The sequence below is a fragment of the Saimiri boliviensis genome, chromosome 2 (genome assembly GCF_048565385.1).
Source record: "Saimiri boliviensis isolate mSaiBol1 chromosome 2, mSaiBol1.pri, whole genome shotgun sequence".
In the NCBI taxonomy this organism is placed as follows: Eukaryota; Metazoa; Chordata; class Mammalia; order Primates; family Cebidae; genus Saimiri; species Saimiri boliviensis.
Window position 1 is genome coordinate 160,664,601 of NC_133450.1, and position 22,284 is coordinate 160,686,884.

General features: G+C 36.6%; 1 protein-coding gene across 5 annotated transcripts in view; it reads left to right on the top strand.

Annotated features, from left to right (window-relative positions):
- The window catches only part of KDM4C (lysine demethylase 4C), a 398,790-nt gene that overhangs the window by 240,683 nt on the left and 135,823 nt on the right, over window positions 1-22,284 (top strand). For all 5 annotated transcript variants that reach the window (XM_010338768.2, XM_003928169.4, XM_010338767.1 and 2 more), the window contains 3 exons: window positions 7-188; window positions 2,060-2,273; window positions 4,065-4,141. In XM_010338768.2, the coding sequence (XP_010337070.1) occupies window positions 7-188; window positions 2,060-2,273; window positions 4,065-4,141 (473 nt within the window). The remainder of the gene's footprint in view (window positions 1-6; window positions 189-2,059; window positions 2,274-4,064; window positions 4,142-22,284) is intronic.

Genomic DNA, 22,284 nt, shown 5'->3' on the forward strand with positions numbered 1-22,284 from the left:
CTTAAGAATTGCCTGAGGTTCTGTCCATTGAGGAGGAAGTGGAAGAAACAGAGTCTTGGGCGAAGCCTCTCATCCACCTTTGGCAGACGAAGTCCCCTAACTTCGCCGCCGAGCAAGAGTATAATGCAACAGTGGCCAGGATGAAGCCACACTGTGCCATCTGCACTCTGCTCATGCCATACCACAAGGTAAAGGGGAGATGCTGTCACAGTTCCATTCACTGCTGTGTTTTCTGTGTGACCACACACCACAGGATCACTGTAAATTGCCGTGGGCATCCTTTGCACATAAGGAAGACAGTCATCCTTAGGTAGCTGATGGCTTTCGCAGAACCACAAACAAATCTATGTCCTCCTTGGGAGACACTTTTCTGAAAGTACTTTATCTTTTTCTTTTGAGATAGGCTTGTGCTCTGTTGCCCACGCTGAAGTGCGGTGGTGCAGTCATGACTTCCTGCAGCCTTGTACTCTGGGTCAAGCGATCCTCCTGCCTCAGCTTCCACAGTAGCTAGGACTATAGGTGTGAGCCACCATGCCTGGCTAATTTTTAAAATTTATTTTTTATTTTTTGTAGAGACTGGGCCTCACTGGGTTGCCTAGGCTAGTCTTGAACTCCTGACCTCAGGCGATCCTCCCACCTTGGTGTCTCAAATCTTTTTTATCTTATTTTATTCCATGGGAGGGATACTTTCAACTTTTCCACCTCTTTTACCAAGAAACACAGAACTTAAAGCTTACAAATGGTAGACGCTTTCAAAGAGAGAGTTTAGACTTAATCATTGTTTTTTGTTTGAAAATGTCATTCTCAAATAATAGAAACATCAGCCCTAGGTCCAAATTTTAAATGTCTCTTTCACCTTCCTGAAATGTGGAACATGCAAAAGACACAGCTAAGACTCACTATATAGTAAATTTTCCAGTTCAGCCTCACCAGCCAGCTGTGCTTGATGTTGTTTTCAGCATTATTGCATAGATATTATACTGATAGCACCTCAGCTTATGGAGGGTCCCAGTCCTCAGCACTCAGAGTTGAAATGATCTTTAGGAGTCTCTTAAGGGTTCCACCATGTAGTTGATTTTAAAGTACAATATATTATGAAATATATTGACATGAACATTGTGTTTTAGGTTATATTTTTATTTATAGAAATAGAAATACTTTATTCAAGATTACATCTTAGAGTTTCTTAATAAAAACAAACTGTTCTGTTCAGACATTTCAAAGCAAGAAAATGTGTGATATCTTATATTTTCAGACCTTTGTAAACAGAGGAAATAATTTATTCCCTTTATGTTTTTTAATGTGGTACTGGTGAGTGATAAATATTATTTTTCTCTTCCTGTAGTCATTGAATTTCTGTGTTTTAACTACTGATTGATTATTATTTCTGCATTATAATCTGTCTCTATATTTCTCAATAATTAAAAATTCTAACTAAAATCATAAGATTTAGGGAGATTTAGTAATATAAAATCTATAAGGTAATTCATTACTTATAGTTTCAAGTAAATGCTAAACATATATTTTATATCTTTTGGTATGAGTTGATAATTTTGTTTGATATATTATCCTTTCTTATTTAGTGACATGTGCCAGTTCTCTCTCTCTCTTACTTAGAAATACTGTGATGAGGCAAAACCCCTTAAAGCCTCTCATAATATTGCTGCACAGATAAAAACTCGGGTCTTTGCACCTTCCTTCAAGTGTAGCAAGGTATGATTCTTTAGTAAGTGAAAGCTGATCTGTTGACTAGTGAATATGAAGAAGCAAAAGAATTTATGCTTTCCATGAACTAGTTTTGGAAAGACATATTTTAATAGCTAGTCACTTTCTTATATGAGCAGACATATAGAATATTATTCTGTTCCTGCAGGTTAGCTTTTGGGTGGGAGTCTGAGGTGGAACATTGATTAAAAAAAACTAGTAGTTTGGTAAAGAACAACTGGAAGAACTCAAGTTAGAAGTTAGTGTCTAGAACAGGAGTTAGTGGATTTGAGTGACCGGAATGATGAGCTCTTTTCCATGTTTTTCACTCGTGTGGAAATGTTGTGTTTTTCAGCCAGATAGCAGCAATGAAGAAAATGATGCTAGATGGGAGACAAAATTAGATGAAGTCGTTATGTCTGAAGGAAAGACTAAGCCCCTCATACCAGAGATGTGTTTTATTTATAGTGAAGAAAATATAGAATATTCTCCACCCAATGCCTTTCTTGAAGAGGATGGAACAAGTCTTCTGATTTCCTGTGCAAAGTGCTGCGTACGGGTTCATGCAAGTAAATGGATCTTTAATTCATCAATCACTAGCTTTTCAGCATTTCACATCATCTTTATTTCTCACTTTTTTAGAACGTGTCAGATCTGTTGCGTGGACTATTGGCATTCTTAATGGTTATGTCATTCTTTTTCACATTTCTTCTAGTAAAAGTATGAGTTAGTATATTCATTCTTTTTCTACCTCTTTAATGTAGTATCAGTGAAGAACAGGTCTGGGGTTTTTCTGTTGGTTTGTTTTTTTGGGGTCTAGATGAGAGGTCCTCATGGGGGTTCCTTTCACATGCTTAAATTTTACTTACTTTAAGATCTAGTTTATAAAAACTTAATTTGAAAGTCTGATATTGATTGATGACTGTTTTTCTTTGTGAATTCTAAGAGAAATGAATATTCCTTCGGTTATTCTGAGAATTTTACTGAGTTAAATTTTTTTCATTTCATAAGGGTAAAAATCTGTTGCCTTCCAGGGGAGAACGGTCATTACAGCTGTTTTACCCCGGGACTGAGATAGTTTCATTACTTGTTTCATTTTATTATTTTTAACATTGGCTAAGTGGTAAATATTTATTGGTCTGCCATGTAAATCCTGTAAAATATGTAAACGGGATCTCATACGCTGCAACTCTATTTTAAGGCATTTTAGTATTCTAGATCTTACTAAATCACATATTCTAGTAACACACTTAGGTATGGTCTGTCTGTGTCAATGTAGTTTGCTTGGTTTATAATATAGATATTATCTTGTATATTTACCTCGGAGTAATAATCACCTTATATTAGAGTTAAAACAGTTTCCATCTATCATTTATTAATTAGATACTATCTACTTCCTCAAGGGATTTAAACACTATCTGCTTGAAATGTAATAATAGCCATCTTCTTTTTGTATTGAAGGCAATTTGTAATATGCACACACACACCTTACATTATTATGTGTATACAACAGATAAAGTACCAGGACACAAAATAATTGGGATACAATCTGATTTCTGAATGTAGCGGCTATACAGTGTAGCCATACTATTTTATACACATATGCTTTAAGTCATTATTTTATGGGCATGGTTATCTATGACAGATTTTTTCCTCGGGAAATTACATTTCTGTTATTTTGTTTCCATCTCAAATGTTATAGAAATTTTAAAAAAAATTACTCATTAAATCTTAACCCTTTTATAAGGAGGGGTTTTAGTATCAGAGATATTAAAAATTACTCATTTAAATACTTCAACATTCTCTTATCTCAAGAAGTCAGACTGGCATGTGTTCTATGATGCCATATAATTGCTATGTATATTGCACCATCACCCATCACCTTAGTTAGTTACTTTGGGTCAGGCATGAACCGAAAAGACAAACTGAATTGCAATCTCTGAATTTGCAGCATTTGCCCTATCGTTGAGGTTAAAGGTAGATAAACTTAATTCTTGAAGTAATTTAAAATTATATTAATTAAAAAATATGAGGTTAAAATGTATTTATTTTATTTTTAACATTTTTTAACCTTGACCTATGGATTACAACTTACTTTGAGATGTCTGTGCATGAAGAAATTACTAGACTTGACAGTTTAAAATTTTATTACCCATTGACGATATTCCATAAGTATTCTCTATAACTGTTGTATTAGTTATCAATAAGACTCACATTCACCTTGCTTATGTTTTGTTCTGTGCAGTAGGAATCAAGACACTGTGGTAGGCTAGTGTCTTATTTTTATTTCAGTACTGAGATCTGCAATATTTTAAAGGTGAAAAAGACCTAATGCATGGTTACATACTATTATTTTATAGGTTGTTATGGTATTCCTTCTCATGAGATCTCTGACGGATGGCTGTGTGCCCGGTGCAAAAGAAATGCGTGGACAGCAGTAAGTGACTAATTTTAGTATTGCTTAACCTTTCTTCTCACCCTACCCATGATGGACACATTTGAGTCAAGTGAAAAGATAAGATTGCTCAGGGTCTTATATGTGCAATTCCACACTTCCTTGTGTTTCTAGTCTTCCCTCTCAAAAGCATCTTACCTGTTGGTTCTGTATCTACTGTAGAAATATTAGGTACATTTCTAGGTGTCAGTCTTATACTTAGGAATCTGCATGGACTGTCAGTTTGTTATGTCCACATTTACATTTTCAAGGCCTCAGAATTTTGCTTCATTTTCTTATCCAGTGATATTTTGCAGTACTTGAAAGTAAGTATTTCAAGTAACAGTCAGGATGGGGGAATCCTCAGTGACTCCTGAAGAAACCATATTCATATCCAACTTTTCTTTTCCTTTTAATGAGACAAAGTCTCACTCTGTCATCCAGATTGGAGTACGGTGGTACAGTCATGAACTCCTGGGCTCAAGTGATCTTCCCACCTCCGCTTCCTAGGTAGCTGGGACTATGGGCATTTGCCACCATACCTGGCTAATTTTCTAATTGTTTTGCAGAGACAAGGTCTCACTATGTTGCCCAGGCTGTTTTTGAATTGCTGGACTCAAGTGATCCTCTCAACTTGGCCTCCCAAAGTGCTGGCCTTATAGGCATGAACCAGTGTTCCTGACCTCAGTATCCAACTTTTCAGCTAACATGAGATCTTTCCCCAATTATTCATCCCTTAAATTTATACCTTAATAAATTTTAGAGTTTCTGGTCTGTGCCAGTCATTGCTGTGAATTTTAGATAGAACATTTAATAACAAATGATTTTGGAGACAATGACTTCTCTTGATCTAAATTGTTTTTCCTAAGGATCTTGTTAAAAATTTACCTTACTACTTTCCTGCAGATTTTATGGGGCAGAAGAAAATAACAAAAACAATAAGAAGAAGATCAGAGAAATTTGGCTTACTTTGAATCTTTGATTTTCATTCCAATAATGTAGGTCAAATATGTTGCCATCTAATTAAGTTCTACCTTAATTTTTCTTAAAAATTGTCTTTCAATTGATTCTCAAAGTTGCAAGAATTAAAAAAAAAGTCTTTCAAGAGGAATCAGTATATTCTTGAAAGTAAAGAACAATCAGACCTCAGCATTGTATCTCTCACTCATGATCTCAGAGCAGGTGCTCAGCTTGATGATTTCAGCCGTAGTAGCAGCTTTTACTTTATTCCTCAATGATCTCTAATGACAAGAATTACACTTCCTTGCAACCAAAATTAAAAATCTGAATGACAATATAAATAATACACCTTGCATGATGAAAATTTTTGTCATGATTGTATATATTTAGTACTCAGTAAGTCTGAGAGGGGTCTTTCTGGATGATTTTATTGCTGGAATTCACTTTGGGGAGTAAAAGAAGGGAGAAAAATAATGGACATTCTTTATAGTCCAAATAATCTGGTATATTTAATGTTAGAGGTTTATCTCCCATTTAAGAAGTCCCTGCATCAGTGGGCACAGAAAACATTTTGGTGCAGTTAAGCATTACTTAATGACGGGGGTACATTCTGAGAAATGTATCGTTAGGCAGTTTTGTCATTGTGTGAACATCATACAGTGTGCTTACACAAACCTGGATGGTATAGTCACCAGACACCTAGGCTATACGATGTATACATATTGTCCTGAGTAGTGCAGGAAATTATAACACAATGGTAAGTATTTGTGTACCTAAACGTAGAAAAGGTACCAAAGAAATACAGCCTTACAATCTTATGGGACTACTGTCATGAATGCAGTCCATCTTTGACCAAAATATCTTTATGTGACACATGATCATATTTCCTTTCATGTGATTATTATGTTAATAAATGTAAGGCATATTTAACCCAGCCAGGAAGTCCTGATTCTAATCTGGACTAGATAAATATTTGAAGCTCTTATTTATTATATAGGTCCTATTCTTAGTCCATGAGCCAACATAGAGAGTATTGCAGAATCAGTTTGGCCAGTGATGGTCTCTCCTTTACCCAGAATTGTAAGTTTAGAAACTAGAGATTATCTAATCCAGCTCACCAAGGCATTAAGAGTTCTCTATTCCATCCACAGTTACTGCCTGGCTCCTGTGCTCACACACTGAGCAGTCCTGTTGTCCAAGGTACCATTGTCCTTTGCATGGCAGACCCAGGGCCAGGCCTAGGCCAGTCACCCTGATTGTAAAGCTGGTTCTGATTGATTACACTGTTTTCATGTAGCATGTTTTATACAGAAAAGTATTATGATTAATCACTCTTTGGAATAGATTTAAAGCATCTATTAATTTTAACTCCTTGCCCCCTCAAAAAATACCATCTTGCCATTTGTATTTTAATATTGAAACTATGTATATCTCTATCAGTTTGCAATTGAACTGGGAACTCTTGAGTCTAACATTACAATGATTTTTAGACCTACATAATTTCCTATATCTACCTGTAAATGTTCTGAATTCACAGTGGAATCCAATTGTTTTTTCAGCATATCCATTTAAGTGTACTTTGTCTGTGAACCTCCCTTCCTATTTCTGTTGAACAATAATTGAATGAAGTTTAAGTATTGTAGAGAAGTAACTGACAGTATTGATATTTTGCCTTTAACCCTGTGATTTAGTGTGGCAGTGAGTTTTGCAATATTAATTTTTACTAAACACTTAAGTACAATTTCTTTAAATTTTGTGGCTGCAGTGATTGCATTTTAAAAGTTCTTAAACCTGACTTCTTCAGCAATCAATCTTATATTTTCCGTTTTACACTCCAGAGGAGCCCTAGCCTCTAAAGGAGCTCTTGGAAATCAAATAGTGCAGCTCAAGTCAGATGATATTTCATTGTTGGCTTGTAGTTCACTGACTCTCATTCTTAATTATTTCCTGGAATTTTTTTTTAAAAAACCTGCCTTATGAAGGTAAGGTTATAAATCAGGAATGTAAAATATTCCTGTATCATATTTAGTTTGAGACACATGATTATGCAACAAATGTAATTGTCCTATGGGTATTACCTTTTATGCTAAGTGCTTTTGAACACCTCGTGTTCATTTTCTATGAGGTATGTGAGAATTGTATCTATAAAAATTCGTTTTTAAAAGATTCTTTTTAAAAATAGAGACTTTATTATAAAAGTACTATATCATAGAGTTAATAATATTTTTGAAGTAAAGACCTTTATGATTATTTCACCCATTCCCAGGCATAAACAAATACATTTATGTTCAAATGTAGCAAGTATTATCAACTTCATTCTGGGCAAGAAAGAAAGTGGAGGGTGTATGCGTGGCTGGAGTCAATAAGCATAGATCAGCTCTCTCTTTATTTTTCAATTCTAAAGAGTAGATGTCACTCTGGACTCAAATTATGAAGATAGAGGTCATAGTGATGTGGGCCAGATCTTTATCTGTGACTTTCTTTGTCCTCACAATTTCTTTTTCTTTTTTTTTTTTTTTGAGACGGAGTTTCGCTCTTGTTACCCAGGCTGGAGTGCAATGGTGCGATCTCGGCTCACCGCAACCTCCGCCTCCTGGGTTCAGGCAATTCTCCTGCCTCAGCCTCCCTAGTAGCTGGGACTACAGACGTGCGCCACCATGCCCAGCTGATTTTTATATTTTTAGTAGAGACAGGGTTTCACCATGTTGACCAGGATGGTCTTGATCTCTTGACCTCGTGATCCACCCGCCTCGGCCTCCCAAAGTGCTGGGATTACAGGCATGAGCCACCGTGCCCGGCCTGTCCTCACAATTTCTAACGGTTAGGTTTAGACCTGACTCTGATTCATTGCGCTCCCATTTTCTTACTTTTCCATTCACGTCAGTTAAAATAAAAACCAAAAATTACATTGCAGCTTCAATTGTGTATGCTTGAGGAGAGATTAGTTATAATTTTTTATTGCACCCTAATTTGGATTCTAGGATTATGGCTGTATGCCCAACCTCAACTGAAATGAAATGATACAAAGAACACAAATAACTGTCAATCCTTGAATACAGGTTATATACTTCATAATTCTAATTAGATATCATTGCTTCGAGTCCCTTCTTTACCCTATTTCAGTATTACCCAGATAAATAGATACAATTATCTGAAAGCTATAGCATTTGACTTATGGATTATAAACCAGCTTTATTATATCATTTTCAGCTCTGTTTGATTGAAACCCTTTTTGGTCTATGTAATTCCTTTTGGAGCAATTTTTGCTCCTTTATTATATAATCATTTTAGAGCACATTCCAAACATTACCAAATCCAGATTTTAGGTATCGAAAGTCAACCCTCTGATATTAGTATCTGATGTTAGTGTCTTGTTATTTTGACTTCATCTGTATCTCACTACTTTTTTTTTTTTTTTGAGACGGAGTTTCACTCTTGTTACCCAGGCTGGAGTGCAATGGCGCGATCTCAGCCCACCGCAACCTCCGCCTCCTGGGTTCAGGCAATTCTTCTGCCTCAGCCTCCTGAGTAGCTGGGATTACAGGCATGTGCCACCATGCCCAGCTAATTTTTTTGTATTTTTAGTAGAGACAGGGTTTCACCATGTTGACCAGGATGGTCTTGCTCTCTTGACCTCGTGATCCACCCGCCTCGGGCTCCCAAAGTGCTGGGATTACAGGCTTGAGCCACCGAGCCCGGCCTCTCACTACTTTTTATAAAATATTTTTATTTGTTATTTTTGTAGGCATGTTGTTGGTATATATATTTCTGAGTTACATGAGATACTTTGATAGGCATGCAATGCACAACCACATCAGGTTAAATAGGGTATACGTTATTTCAAGCATCTATGCTTTGTGTTAACAAACAATCCAATTATACTCACTATTTTAAAATGTACCATTAAATTATTTTTGACTGTAGTCACCCGGTTGTGTAGCAAATACTAGGTGTTTTTCATTTTTTTGTTGTTCTTATTATAACACTCCCGATTCCCCCCACCCCCAATATCTGTCCTAGCCTCTAGTAACTAACCTCCTAGTCTCTGTCTCCATGTATTCAGTTAGTTTTTTCTAATTTTGTTAAGAATGTCAATGGTCAAGCACCTTTTCATACACCTGTTTGTCATTTGTATATTTTCTTTTTAGAAATGTCTATTCAGATCTTCTGCCCATTTTTAAATCAGATTATTAGATTTTTTTTCCTATAGTGTTTTTTGAGCTCCTTTTATATTCTAGTTATTATTCCTTTGTCAAAATTTTCTGCCTTTCTGTCGGTTGAGTCTTTAATATTTTTCTTTGCTGTGCAGAAGCTTTTAAACTTGATGTGATCCTATTTATCTATTTTCAGTTTGGTTACCTGTGTTTGTGGGGTATTACTCAAGAAATTTTTGCTAAGACCAATATTCTGGGGAATTTCCCCAGTTTTTTCTATTAGTAGTTTCATAGTTTCAGGTCTTAGATTTAACTCTGTAATCCATTTTGATTTGATTTTTGTATACGGGTAGAAATAGGGGTCAAATTTCATTCTTTTGCATATAAATATCTAGTTTTCCCAGCACCATTTCTTGCAGATACTGTCCTTTTCCCAGTATATATTCTTGTCATCTTTGTTGAAAATGAGTTTACTGTAGCTGTATGGATTTACCTCTGAGTTCTCTATTCTGTTCCACTGATCTAGCTGTATGGATTTACCTCTGGGTTCTCTATTCTGTTCCACTAATCTAAGTGTCTGTTTTTAAGCCATTACCTTACCATTTTGTTTACTAGAGCTCTGTATTATAATTTCAAGTTAACTAATATGATTTTTGTTCTTTTTGCTTAGGATAGTTTTGGTTGTTCTGGGTCTTTTGTGATTCCATATAAATTTTAGGATTTTTTTCCATTTCTGTGAAGAATGTCATTAGTATTTTGGTAGGGATTACATTGAATCTTTAGCTAGCTTTAGGCTGTATTAACATTTTAACATTACTGATTCTTCTAGTTCATGAACATGGAATATCTTTCCATTTTTTTCTTACCTCTTCAGTTTTTTGCATTAATGTTTTATAGTTTTCATTATAGAGCTCTTTCACTTCTCTGGTTAAGTTAAATACTAAGTATTTACTTTTTTTTGGTAGCTAATGTAAATGGAGTTTCTTTCTTGATTTCTTTTTTAGATTGTTCACTGTTGGCATACAGAAATGCTCCTGGTTTTTATATGTTGATTTTCTGCACCTTTACTGAATTTATCAGTTCTAATAAATGTGGTCTTCAGGTTTTTTCAAGTGCAAGATTATTATCATTTGCAAACAAGGATAGTTTGAATTCTTCCTTTCCAATTTGCATGTCATCTATTTCTTCTTTTCTGATTATGCTAGCTAGGGTTTTCAGTGTTGAATAACAGTATTGAAAGTAGGACTCCTTCTTGTGTTCCAGGTCTTACAGGAAAGGCTTTCAATTTTTCACCATTTAAAATGATGAGTTTAAATTTAGCTGCGGGTTGGTCATATATGGCTTTTACTGTGTTGAGATATGAACCTTCTGTACCCAGTTTTTTTGAGGATTATTTTCCATGAAGGGGTATTTGGACTTTATCAGATGCCTTTTCAGCATCAATGTAGTGAACATATGGTTTTTGTTTTTTGTTGTTGTTGTTGTTGTTTTTTTTGTTATTTATTTATTCTTTTTAAGGCAGAGTCTGGCTCTGTTGCTCTCAGGTTCAAGCAATTCTCCAGCCTCAGCCTCCCAAGTAGCTGGGATTACAAGCATGTACCACCACACCACCTGGCTAATTTTTGTATTTTTAGTAGAGACAGGGTTTCAACATTTGGCCAAGCTGATCTTGAACTCCTAGCTTCAAGTGATCCACCAGTCTGGGCCTGCTAAAGTTCTGGGATTACAGGTATAAGCCACCGCACCTGGCCAATCACACGGTTTTTATCCTTCATTCTAATCATATTATGTATCACATTGATTGATTTGCATATGTTGAATCATCCTTGCATTTCTAGGATGAATCCCACTTGGTCATGATGAATGATCTTTTTAGTGTGTTGTTGAATTTGGTTTGCTAGGATTTTGTTGAAGATTTCTGCATCAGTTTTCATCAGGGATATTGGCCTGTGGTTTTCATTTTTTGATATTTCCTTTGTCTGGTTTTGGTATCAGGGTAATACTGTCTTTACAGAGTGAGCTTTGAAGTGTTTCTTCTTCCTCTACTTTTTGGAAGAGTTATGATAGGATTGGTATTCTTATTTAAATGTTAGGTGGAATTCAGCAGTGAAGTCAGTGGGTCCTGGGCTTTTCATTACTGGGAGACTTTTTATTATGGCTTTGATCTCATTATGTGTTATTGGTGTGTTTGGGTTTTGGATTTATGGTTTAATCTTAGTAAGTTGAATATTTCTAGGAATTTATCCATTTCTTGTAGATTTTCTTATTTATTGGCATATAGTTGCTCCTAGAAGCTACTAATGATCCTTTGAATTTCTGTAATATCAGTTATAATATCCTTTTTTAAATCTCTGATTTTATTTATTTGGATATTCTCTCCTTTTTCTTAGTCTGGGTAGGGGTTTATCAATTTTGTTTTTCTTTACTTTTTTTTTTTAAACCATGTTTTTGTCTTGTTGATCTGTTTTATTCTCATTTCAAATTTATTTATTTCTTCTTTGACCTTTTTTATTACTTTTCTTCTACTAATTTGAGTTTGGTTTGCTCTTGCTTTTCTAGTTTTTTAAGATGCATTGTTAGGTTGTCTATTTGAAGTTTTTCTCTCTTCTTCTTTTTTTATATAGGCACTTACAGCTATAAACATTCTTTTCAGTACTACTTTTGCTGTAACCTATAGATTTTGGTATGTTGTGTTTCTAGTATCATTTGTTTCAAGAATTTTTCCAATTTCCTTCTTGATTTCTACACTGACCCAATGGTCATTCACGAGCATATTGCTTAATTTCCATGTGCTTGTGCATCTTCCAAAATTATTCCTATTTATTTCTGATTCCATTGTGATCAAAGAAGGTGCCTGATATTATTTCACTTTTTTTTGAATGTTTGAAGACATGTTTTGTGACCTCACATGACCTGTCCTTGAGAATGATCCCTGTGCAGGGGAAAAGAATATGTATCCTGTGCCCTTGAAATATTTCATAAATATCTATTAGGTCCATTTAGTCTATAGTGTAGATTAAGCCTGATGTTTCTTTGTTAGTTTTCTATCTGGAGGATCTTTTCAATGCTGAATGTGGTGTGTTGATGTCTCTAGCTGTTACTGTTTTGGAATCTGTCTCTTTATCTCTAATATTTTCCTCATATATCTTGGTGCTCCACTGTTGAACATATATATATTTACAATTGTTATATTCTCTTGCTCAGTTGACCTCTTTATCACTATATAGTGACCTAATTTGTGTCTTCTTACAGTTTTTGTCTTGAAATCTATTTTGTCTGATACAAGTATAGCTACTCAAGTTCTTTTTTCTTTCATTGCCATGGAATATCTTTTTTCCATCTGTTTATTTTCAGTCTATGCATGTCAGCATATCATTGGGTCTTTTTTTTTTTTTTTTAATCCATTCAGAGCCACTCTGTGTCTTTTGATTTGAGAGTTTAGTGCAATTTACATTATAATTGAGAAGTAAGAATATATTCCTGCCATTATATTGTCTTTTGCTTGTTTTCTGGTCTTCTCTTCCTTTCTTCATTCCTTCATTTCTTCCTTTTATTGAAAGTGATTTTGTCTTGTGGTATGATTTAATTTCTTCCTTTTTATTTTTTATGTTGTATGGTTTTTGATTGCAGGTTATGATGAGTCTTGCAAGTACTATCTTATAACCCATTATTTTAGGTTGATAACTGCTTAACACTGCATAAACAAAAACACAGAAACAAAGAGAAAACTAAAGCACTATTCTTTAATTTTAGCCCCTTGATTTTTAACTTTTTGTTGTTTCTGTTTATATCTCATTATAATTTCTGTATCTTGAAAAGTTGTCATGATTGTTTCTGATTGGTTCATGTTTTGTTCTTTCTCCTTTAGATCAGAGTATTTTATACACCACGTTTATGGTGTTATAATATTCTGCATGTTCCTGTGTACTTAATATTACCAGTGAGTTTTGTACCTTCAATTGACTTCTTATTATTCATCAACATCCTTTTCTTTCTGATTAAAAAAATCCCAGGCCTGGTGCAGTGGCTAACCCCTTTAAACGTAGCACTTTGGGAGGCAGAGACAGGCTGATCACTTGAGATCAGGATTTTAAAAGCAGCCTGGCCAACATGGCGACACCCTGTCTCTACTAAAAATACAAAAAAAAAAATTAGCTAGATGTGGTGTTAGCTGCCTGTAATCCCAGCTACTTGGGAGGCTGAGACAGGATAATCGCTTCAACCTGGGAGATGAAGGTTGCAGTGAGCCGAGATTTTGCTACTGCCCTTCAGCGTGGGTAACAGAGTGAGACTCGATCTCAAAAAAAAAAAAAAAAAAAAAGAAACAAAGAAAGAAAAGAAATCCCTTTGGCATTTATTGTATGACAGGACTGATATTTATGAAATCCCTCAGGTTTTTTTTGTCTGGGAAAGTCTTTATTTCTCCTTCGTGTTTGGAAGGATATTTTCACTAGATGTACTATGTTAGGGTAAACATTTTTTTTTCCTTCAGCACTTTAAATGTGTCATGCCACCCTCTCCTGGCCTGTTAGGTTTTTACTGAAAAATCTGCTACCAAACAGACATATTTAGAGTTTCACTGAATGTTACTTGTTTCTTTTCTCTTGCTGCTTTTAGGATCCTTTTGTTCCCCTTGACCTTTGGGAGTCTGATTATTAAATGCCTTGAAATTGTCTTCTTTGGGTTAGATCTGCTTGGTATTTTGTAACCTTCTTGTACTTGGACATCATTCCCTGGGTATGGAAAGTTCTCTGTTACTATTCCTCTTGACCAGCTTTCTACCCTTATCTGTTTCTCTGCCTCCGCTTTAAGGCCAGTATCTCTTAGATTTGCCCTTTTGAGACTTTCTTGATCCAGGAGGTGTGTTTCATTGGTTTTTATTCTTTCTTCTTTTGTCTCCTCTGACTGTGTGTTTTCAAGTAGTCTGTCTTCAAGTTCACTAGTTCTTTCTTCTGCTTGATCAATTCTGTCCTTACAAGACTTTGATGCATTCTTCAATATGTCAGTAGCATTTTTGAACTCAGAATTTCTGCTTGGTTCTTTTTAATTATTTCAATCTCTTTGTTAAATTTATCTGATATAATTTTGAATTTCTTCCTTGTGTTATGTTGAATTTCTTTGAGTTTCCTCAGAACAGTGAGGAACTAAGGTGAGCAAGTCTCAGAGTCTCACCCAAGGCTCACAAGGTACTACCTGGGTGTCACTGCTGGTTATTCAGGGTTCACGGTCTATTTAGTCAGCAGGTGATGGGTCCTGCCAGTACTAGATCTGTCCCTTCAAGGCAGTGAATTCCCTTCTACCCAAGGGTTTGTCTAGAAATGTTGTCCAGGAGCTAAGGCTTGCAGTGGAGGCTTCATGACTCTGACCAGTGCCCTATCCTGTAGTGGGTGAGCTGGTATTCAAGATGCAAGGTGAAGTCCCTTTTACTCTCTCTTCTCCTCTCCTCAAGCAGAAGGAAGGCATCTCTTTTCATGAGCTCTGATGCCTGAAATTGAGGTCGGGATTGGCACAAGTACTTCCTCAGCTGCCTCGACTGGTGTCTTAGTAAGGTCCATGTCCAGTGGCTCTGAGCCCAGGTCAGTACCATGACTCGCTTAGGAGTTGTAGTCTTTGTGGCCCAAACTGCCTTTCACATTTATGTAGCCCATGGTGGCAAGGCTTGCTGGAACTGAAGTTCGATCACTGGGATGTGTGATTTTCTTCTGGCTTGGGCTGGTTTAACTATTTCCTCTTTGGGCAGGAGTCAGGTCAGTTCAGCTGGGTCTGCTTTCTGTGGTAACTGGGTTGCACAGAATTCATGCATTGTCTTGAAATTTCTGTGCTCTCCCATGCCACGTGGCTTCTGCCAGTGGATAAGGGAGGTGTGGCGTTGGTGATTCAAGACTACCTTTCCTACCCTCTTCAGTGCCTCTTTCAGTGATAGGAAGTTAAAAACCAGGTACTGTGAGTGCTGACCTGATTTTTGGTTCTTCTGAAGGTACTTTTTAAAATGTAGATAGTTGTTAAATTTGGTGTTCCTGAAGGAGGGGATGATTGGTGGATTCTTCTATTTGCCATCTTGTTCTTCCCCATCTCCAAAGTCCTCTCATTACTTTGACTGAAATTTCTATAGTTTGTTTCTAATCTGTGCATCAGTTTCTACGGCAGCCTATTGCTAATTTAAAATTTAGTGCTAATCTGCTCACCCTAAAAATGTAGAATTTATAGTGCTTGCTTTCTGGGTTTCTCCCCACCATTTTCTTTTTTCTGCCTATACTGAAAATTGTTAAGGCTAAGTATTTCTGTGAAACACGTGAACACTACTTCAGGTATATACTTTTAATTATGAAGCAGGATGTTAGATGTCTGGAATATGCTGATAACCTAAATATTTACATTTATTCCAATAAATCATAATCCAAGTCCTTAATCTTCTGTAGAGTATTAAAAGCTAATTGCTAATAAATAATAGGAGAATTTTCTATGTGCTCTTCTGAAGAATTTTAATTAAAAAATTCTAAAAAATAAATATAAGCAGTTTAAACAAATTAAAAAGGAATATGTGTAAGGTTCTTTTTTAATTTGGGGAATAGTATAGCACTTTGGTACATGTTTCTCTCCAGGGAATCTAGGTGTTTTCTCAGGGACCTTTCGGGGACTGAGGTCTGTGGAGTTTTGTTAGAGTGTCACAAATGTGAGTAAGAACTGCATGTGAAGATTGATAATGTAATATCATAGGAAGTCAGAATGTAACGTCCAACCCCATTTTGTGACTTTAACCAATCATGAGTTACCTGGCTTCTGTACATGGCAGCATTAAGCCTGTGCTGTCATTTTTTATTGCTGGTTTGAAACATTCCAAACTGACACAAGAACAGAAAACCAAACACCGCATGTTCACACTCATAAGTGGGTATTGAACAATGAGAACACATGGACACTGGGATGGGAACATCACACACTGGACGGGGTGAGGGGGGCTAGGGGAGGGATAGCAGTGGGTGGGGCAATTGGGGAGGGATAGCATTAGGAGAAATGCCTAATGTAGTTGATGAGTTGATGGATGCAGCAAACCACCATGGCACAGGTATACCAATGTAACAAACCTGCATGTTCTGCACATGTACCCCAGAACTTAAAGTATAATAAAAAAAATTACAAAAAATTCAAATGAAGTATCATCTGTGCTATGTACTCCTAGGGAGCTTTTTGTTACCTTAAATAATTCTTTTTTTTTTTTTTTTTTTGAGACGGAGTTTCGCTCTTGTTACCCAGGCTGGAGTGCAATGGCGCGATCTCGGCTCACCGCAACCTCCGCCTCCTGGGTTCAGGCAATTCTCCTGCCTCAGCCTCCTGAGTAGCTGGGATTACAGGCACGTGCCACCATGCCCAGCTGATTTTTTGTATTTTTAGTAGAGACGGGGTTTCACTATGTTGACCAGGTTGGTCCTGATCTCTCGACCTCGTGATCCATCCGCCTCGGCCTCCCAAAGTGCTGGGATTACAGGCTTGAGCCACCGCGCCCGGCCCACCTTAAGTAATTCTTGCAGGTTAAGCAGGGTAAATGCAGTAGCTGATAAACCTATAATCTAGATAACAAAATGTAAATTGATGGCAGATGTGAAAGTAACATACTGAGAAGGTTTGGCTTTGTTAGAAATCTTCAGCCAAGGTTCTTTTTGGCCTTAAATTTTTTAATACTTGCTTGGTTTGTATTTCCATTTTGCTTTAATTAGTTTGTCTTAAAAATTGGAGACCTTAAATAAAACTAAATTTACTTATGTACTTTTTAATCTAGTTAGAGGTGATGAATAAGAGAAATATATAATAATAACATGTGACACTGATACTGACCAGATGACCAAATTATATGTCATTATACATTTTTACCATTATACATCATTCATCTATGATAATCCTGTGTATGATAATATAATGGTAAATATATGTCATTACACTTTTGTCCAGCCCATAGAATGTACAGTACCAAGAGTGAATCTTAAACTGTGGATTTTGGGTGGTGTGTCAGTGTAGGTTCGTCAGTTGTAACAAATGTGCTACTCTAGTGGGGGATGTTGAAAATGATGGAAACTATGTGTGGGTGGGAGCAAGAGATATTTGGGAAGTTTCTGTACCCTTCAATTGTGCTGTGAACCTAAAGTTGCTATAAAAAATAAAGTCTAATAAAAAAGTTACTTTAATGCCTTACTGTAACCCTACCTGCTCTGTACATTGTATCTTAAATTCCATTTTATTTCAATATATACCTTTATACTTAATTCAGGAGAATTTGGATATTTATGCTTGATAGTAATACAGTACAACAAAAAAACCAGCCATCCATTATACCATTGTAGTTTTGGATGACTATTGCCAGGCTATCAAAAACTAGATTTTGCAGTGAAAACTGCAAGAGCGCTTTATAGGTTAGAATTCTCATTCAGTATAATGAAATGCGTAAACTACGTAATTATACACATTCATTATTTACTGAAAAGCATTTATTTTACTCTGCAGAATGATGAAGTTATGTACATAGAATAAGCATAACATTTTTTTTTTCTTTTCCTTAAAATGGTTTTAGGAACTCAAAACCCAAACATGAAATGGCTTTCCAACTTGACCATACATGTGTTCATTGTGCCCTTTATTTTACCTGTTTGTTTGTTTATTTATTTTTTGAGACAGATTCTTGCCCTATTGCTCAGGCTAGACTATAGTGGTGTGATCTTGGCTCATTGCAACCTCTGCCTCCTGGGTTCAAGTGATTCTCCTGCCTCAGCCTCCCAAGTAGCTGGGATTACAGGTGTGCACCCTCATGCATAGTAATTTTTGTATTTTAGTAGAGATGGGATTTCACCATGTTGGCCAGGCTGGTCGCTAACTCCCGACCTCAGGTGGTCTGTCTGTCTTGATTTCCCAAGTGCTGGGATTATAGGCATGAGCCACTGCACCTGGCCTGTTTTTTTTTTTTTTTTTAATTGTAATAACAACTAGATATAAGCAAACTATACCTTGAAGATCGTTTGGAATTAGCTTTCCTTTTCCACTTACAAAGAGTGGAATATCACAACTGGAGTAATTTTAAAAAACTATTTTGGTGGCTGTTTATATATACACACATACACACACATATATATGAATATATAAACAGCCACCGATATAATTACATATATAATATTACTTGATTATAAGTAAATGGCGTCTGCATATTAAGTAATGTTTGCTACTAATGCCCTTCAGTGTACATGGCTATTTTATTTGGCTCCTGAACCAATGTAAAGTCATTTATCTGCATAAATCATAGTTACAGAAAATTAATTTCCAGAACTATCTGAGGTGTAACTGTCTTCATAAATCCCACCCCCAAGTATTGCTAAATTTTGTGAGCTAGAGATTCTAAGTGACTTGTCAAAAAATATTTATCAGACCTGTGGGACTTTGGAGTATACCTTAGTTTAATTTCCAACCTTAAGTCTCAGGGAAAGATAATTTATGTCTTAGAAAACTGGCCACTCTTGACATCTTTGAGAACGATGAAGCTCCAACCCATATAACTCTGTGTTTACTTTTCCGTAATATTAGGCAGGTGGAGAAAGAATGTTAAGTAGAGTCTTTGACTCCCACCACTGTTTGAAACTGAGTCCAGTAAATTGAGCCTAAGTCCTGTAGATGGAGGCACATCTCGTAAGAAGCAACCCTAGCTCCACTCAGTTGAATCTGAAGGCACTGCTTTCTGTCCTGTCTAAAGCAAGAACTTGATTAGGGTGGAGATTATTAGGCTTAAAGAAAATTTGTATGGTTGAGGATTATGTTATTTTTATTCTATAACACAACCTTTATTACTCCTGTCCAGCCTCCCAAATATAAATAGTGATACTGATAATTGATATTAGAAATTACCAATCATTTGTCTCTTGGAATCTTCTGTTTTAGAGAAAGTAGTTTCATTTTTGAACTTTACACCTATGTATTCAGAATAATTATGGATTTTTATGTAAGCTAATATAACTAGCAGGGATAGACTTTTCTTCATTTCCACAGAACTTGATACTCATAAAGACTAAGGAATTCTTTATCTATTTCAGAAACGTCATTTTACAAATAATGAACCAGAGGATTCAAGAGTTGTGGTTCCTTTGCCCAGGATCTCCACCGTATGTGCTAAGAGATCCAGGATGCCAGGCCATCTGATTCCCAGGCCTCGCCTCCTCTGCTCAGCTTTTGTTTTTAGAGGGAGATGAAGGCCAAGCTATTGACCTAATCCTGAACAATTTTTTTGACTAGTTTTTGTTTGTTTACATGGAAAATAAAGCTAGGACTAAATTCTAGTGATGCTGGTTTTCTACTTACTATAGTATAATTAGCATGATTGGTTGGATGAGCAGGTTCTTTTGCCTTTCGTATTTACTCTAGTTTCTGTCTAGAGGACTTTTCCCAGAACTAGCTAATGTCTTGAATTCAATTTCCCAACTGATAACAGTGTTGACGTTTTTCTTTTTCAAAGAGCTCTGAAGTGGCTTTGTAGATCAGAGTGATTGGTTTGGAGATCAGATTGGTTTATGGCCTTGAGAGGTTATGGTGGCATCACTATTCCCTCTGATCTGTTTTATGCTGATTTTTTTTTTTTTTTTTTTTTTTTTTTTAATATTCCACGGGATACTGTCAAGACCAGGTGATGAGAGGCTGTCAGCCTGCAAGGCTGACTTTGATCCTTATACAAAGTAAAACTAGTGGAAAAAGAAAGGCCCAGTTCTTGTCAAAGGCAGGGCATTCACCACTGGGTGGGTAGCCGTTTGGTTGCTTTTGCTATCTTATTCTTACCCATTGTGGTGTCTCTTAAACCACTGGACATGACTCTGCTCTCTCATTTGAGGTAACGTATTTGGCTTCAAAATTACCTCTTGCCTCCTGAGGTGGCAAATTATGCTGAATAGCTGCAGACTTAAACCTCGGCCTGCAAAGGCCAAGGCGGTAATAATTATTTCACTTTAGCCAAACAGAAGAGTACATATGAGGATATCAGTTATCCTGACAGCATAGCTGTGATGTGGAAGCCATTCCGTTAGGGAACTGCTTACAAGCTAAAAAGTCACAAATCATTTTTCTCTGTTCTTTCCTCTTTCTTTTCTTCAGTAACACCCCCCGCCACACACACACACATACCTCTGCTCTGTAATGAAGAGAAATAAAAAGAAGTCTAGATAGCTTACTGTAAGTGGAACTGTATTCATAAATAGCTTCTTGATTGAGAACAAATGCCTCATTAATCTTTAGTGCTTCAACTAGAGAGCACAAGTAAAGTCAAGAAGAATAATGAGTGACATTATAGGGAGCCTAACATACTGTACTACACACCAGGCTGTGCATGCCTGGAGGTCACTTGGCTGCAAGGCACATCTGTTTTGCAATGAGGAGAGAGATCCCCAGGAAGTGTGAGGAAAAACTGCAGTGCAGGCATTTCTTTTGAGTGGCCCAAAGTTATCCAGCAGCATGATGAAGAAATCATTTACTTTTTTTTTGGTGGTAGTGGTCGGGCATCAGTTGATCTCTCAATCTGGTTGTTGCTTTTTAAAACAACATTGATTTTTAATTGGCAAATAATAACTTGTACATATTCATGGGGTACATAGTTGTGCTTCAGTACATGCAGTCTATATTGATCAGGGTAATTAACATATCCATTATCTCAAACATTGATCATTTCTTGATGTTGAGACATGCAATATCATCTTTCGAGGTCTTTGAAATTTTATATTATTGTTAACTGTAGGCATCCTACGGCAGTATAGAACACAAAAATGTAGAACTTCATCCTATGTAGATGTAATTTTTTTTTGAGATGGAGTTTCGCTCTTGTTACGCAGGCTGGAGTGCAATGGTGCGATCTTGGCTCATTGCAACCTCCGCCTCCTGGGTTCAGGCAATTCTCCTGCCTCAGCCTCCTGAGCAGCTGGGATTACAGGCAGGCGCCACCATGCCCAGCTGATTTTTTGTATTTTTAGTAGAGACGGGGTTTCACCATGTTGACCAGGATGGTCTCGATCTCTTGACCTCGTGATCCATCTGCCTCGGCCTCCCAAAGTGCTGGGATTACAGGCGTGAGCCACCGCGCCCGGCCTGTAGATGTAATTTTTTATCTTTTAACAAATCTCTCCCAATTCCTCCTTTCTGCCTATCCCAAGAAGCCTCTAGTATCCTCTGTTTTACTTTTACTTCTATGGGATCAACTTGTTTCAGCATCCACATATGAGTAAGAATATGCTGTGTTTAATTTTCTATTCCTGGCTTATTTCACTTAATATCCTCGAGTTCGTTCCATGTTGTTGCAAATGACAGGATTTCATTATTTTTATGGCTGAATAGTATTCCATAGTGTGTATATGCCACATTTTCTTTATCCGTTCATCTTTTGTTGGATACCTAGGTTGATTCCTCATCTTAGCTATTTTCAACAGTGCTGCAGTAAACATGGCGGGAGTGGGGTGGGGTGGGGTGGGCAGGGAGGTCCTATATGTCTCTTCGATACAGTGGTTTCTTTTCCTTTGGATACATTCCCAGTAGTGGGATAGCTGTATCGTGTGGTAGTTCTATTTGTAGTTTTTTGAGGAAACTTTAAACTCTTCTCCTTGGTGGCTTTACTAGTTTATCTTCCTACCAACAGTGGGAATGTAATTTCTTTTCTCTACATCCTCACCAGCATTTGTTACATTTTGTCGTTCTGATAATTCATATTCTACCTGGGATGGGTGAGAGGATAACTCATTGTGGTTTTGATTTACGTTTCCCTGGTGATATTTACCTTTTGAAAATATATTTGTTTTCCATTGTTTTGTGAAATGTATGTTCAGATTATTTGCCTATTCCTTGTTACTTTGTTTTTGTTTGTTTTGGGGATGGGGTCTCACTTTCTTTGCCCAGGCTGGACTGCAGTGGTATGCTCTTAGCTCACTGTAGCCTTTGACTTCCTGAGCTCAGATAATCCTCCCACCTTTGCCTCCCAAGTAGCTGGAACTATAGGCACACGCTGCCACACCTGGCTAATTTTTTGTA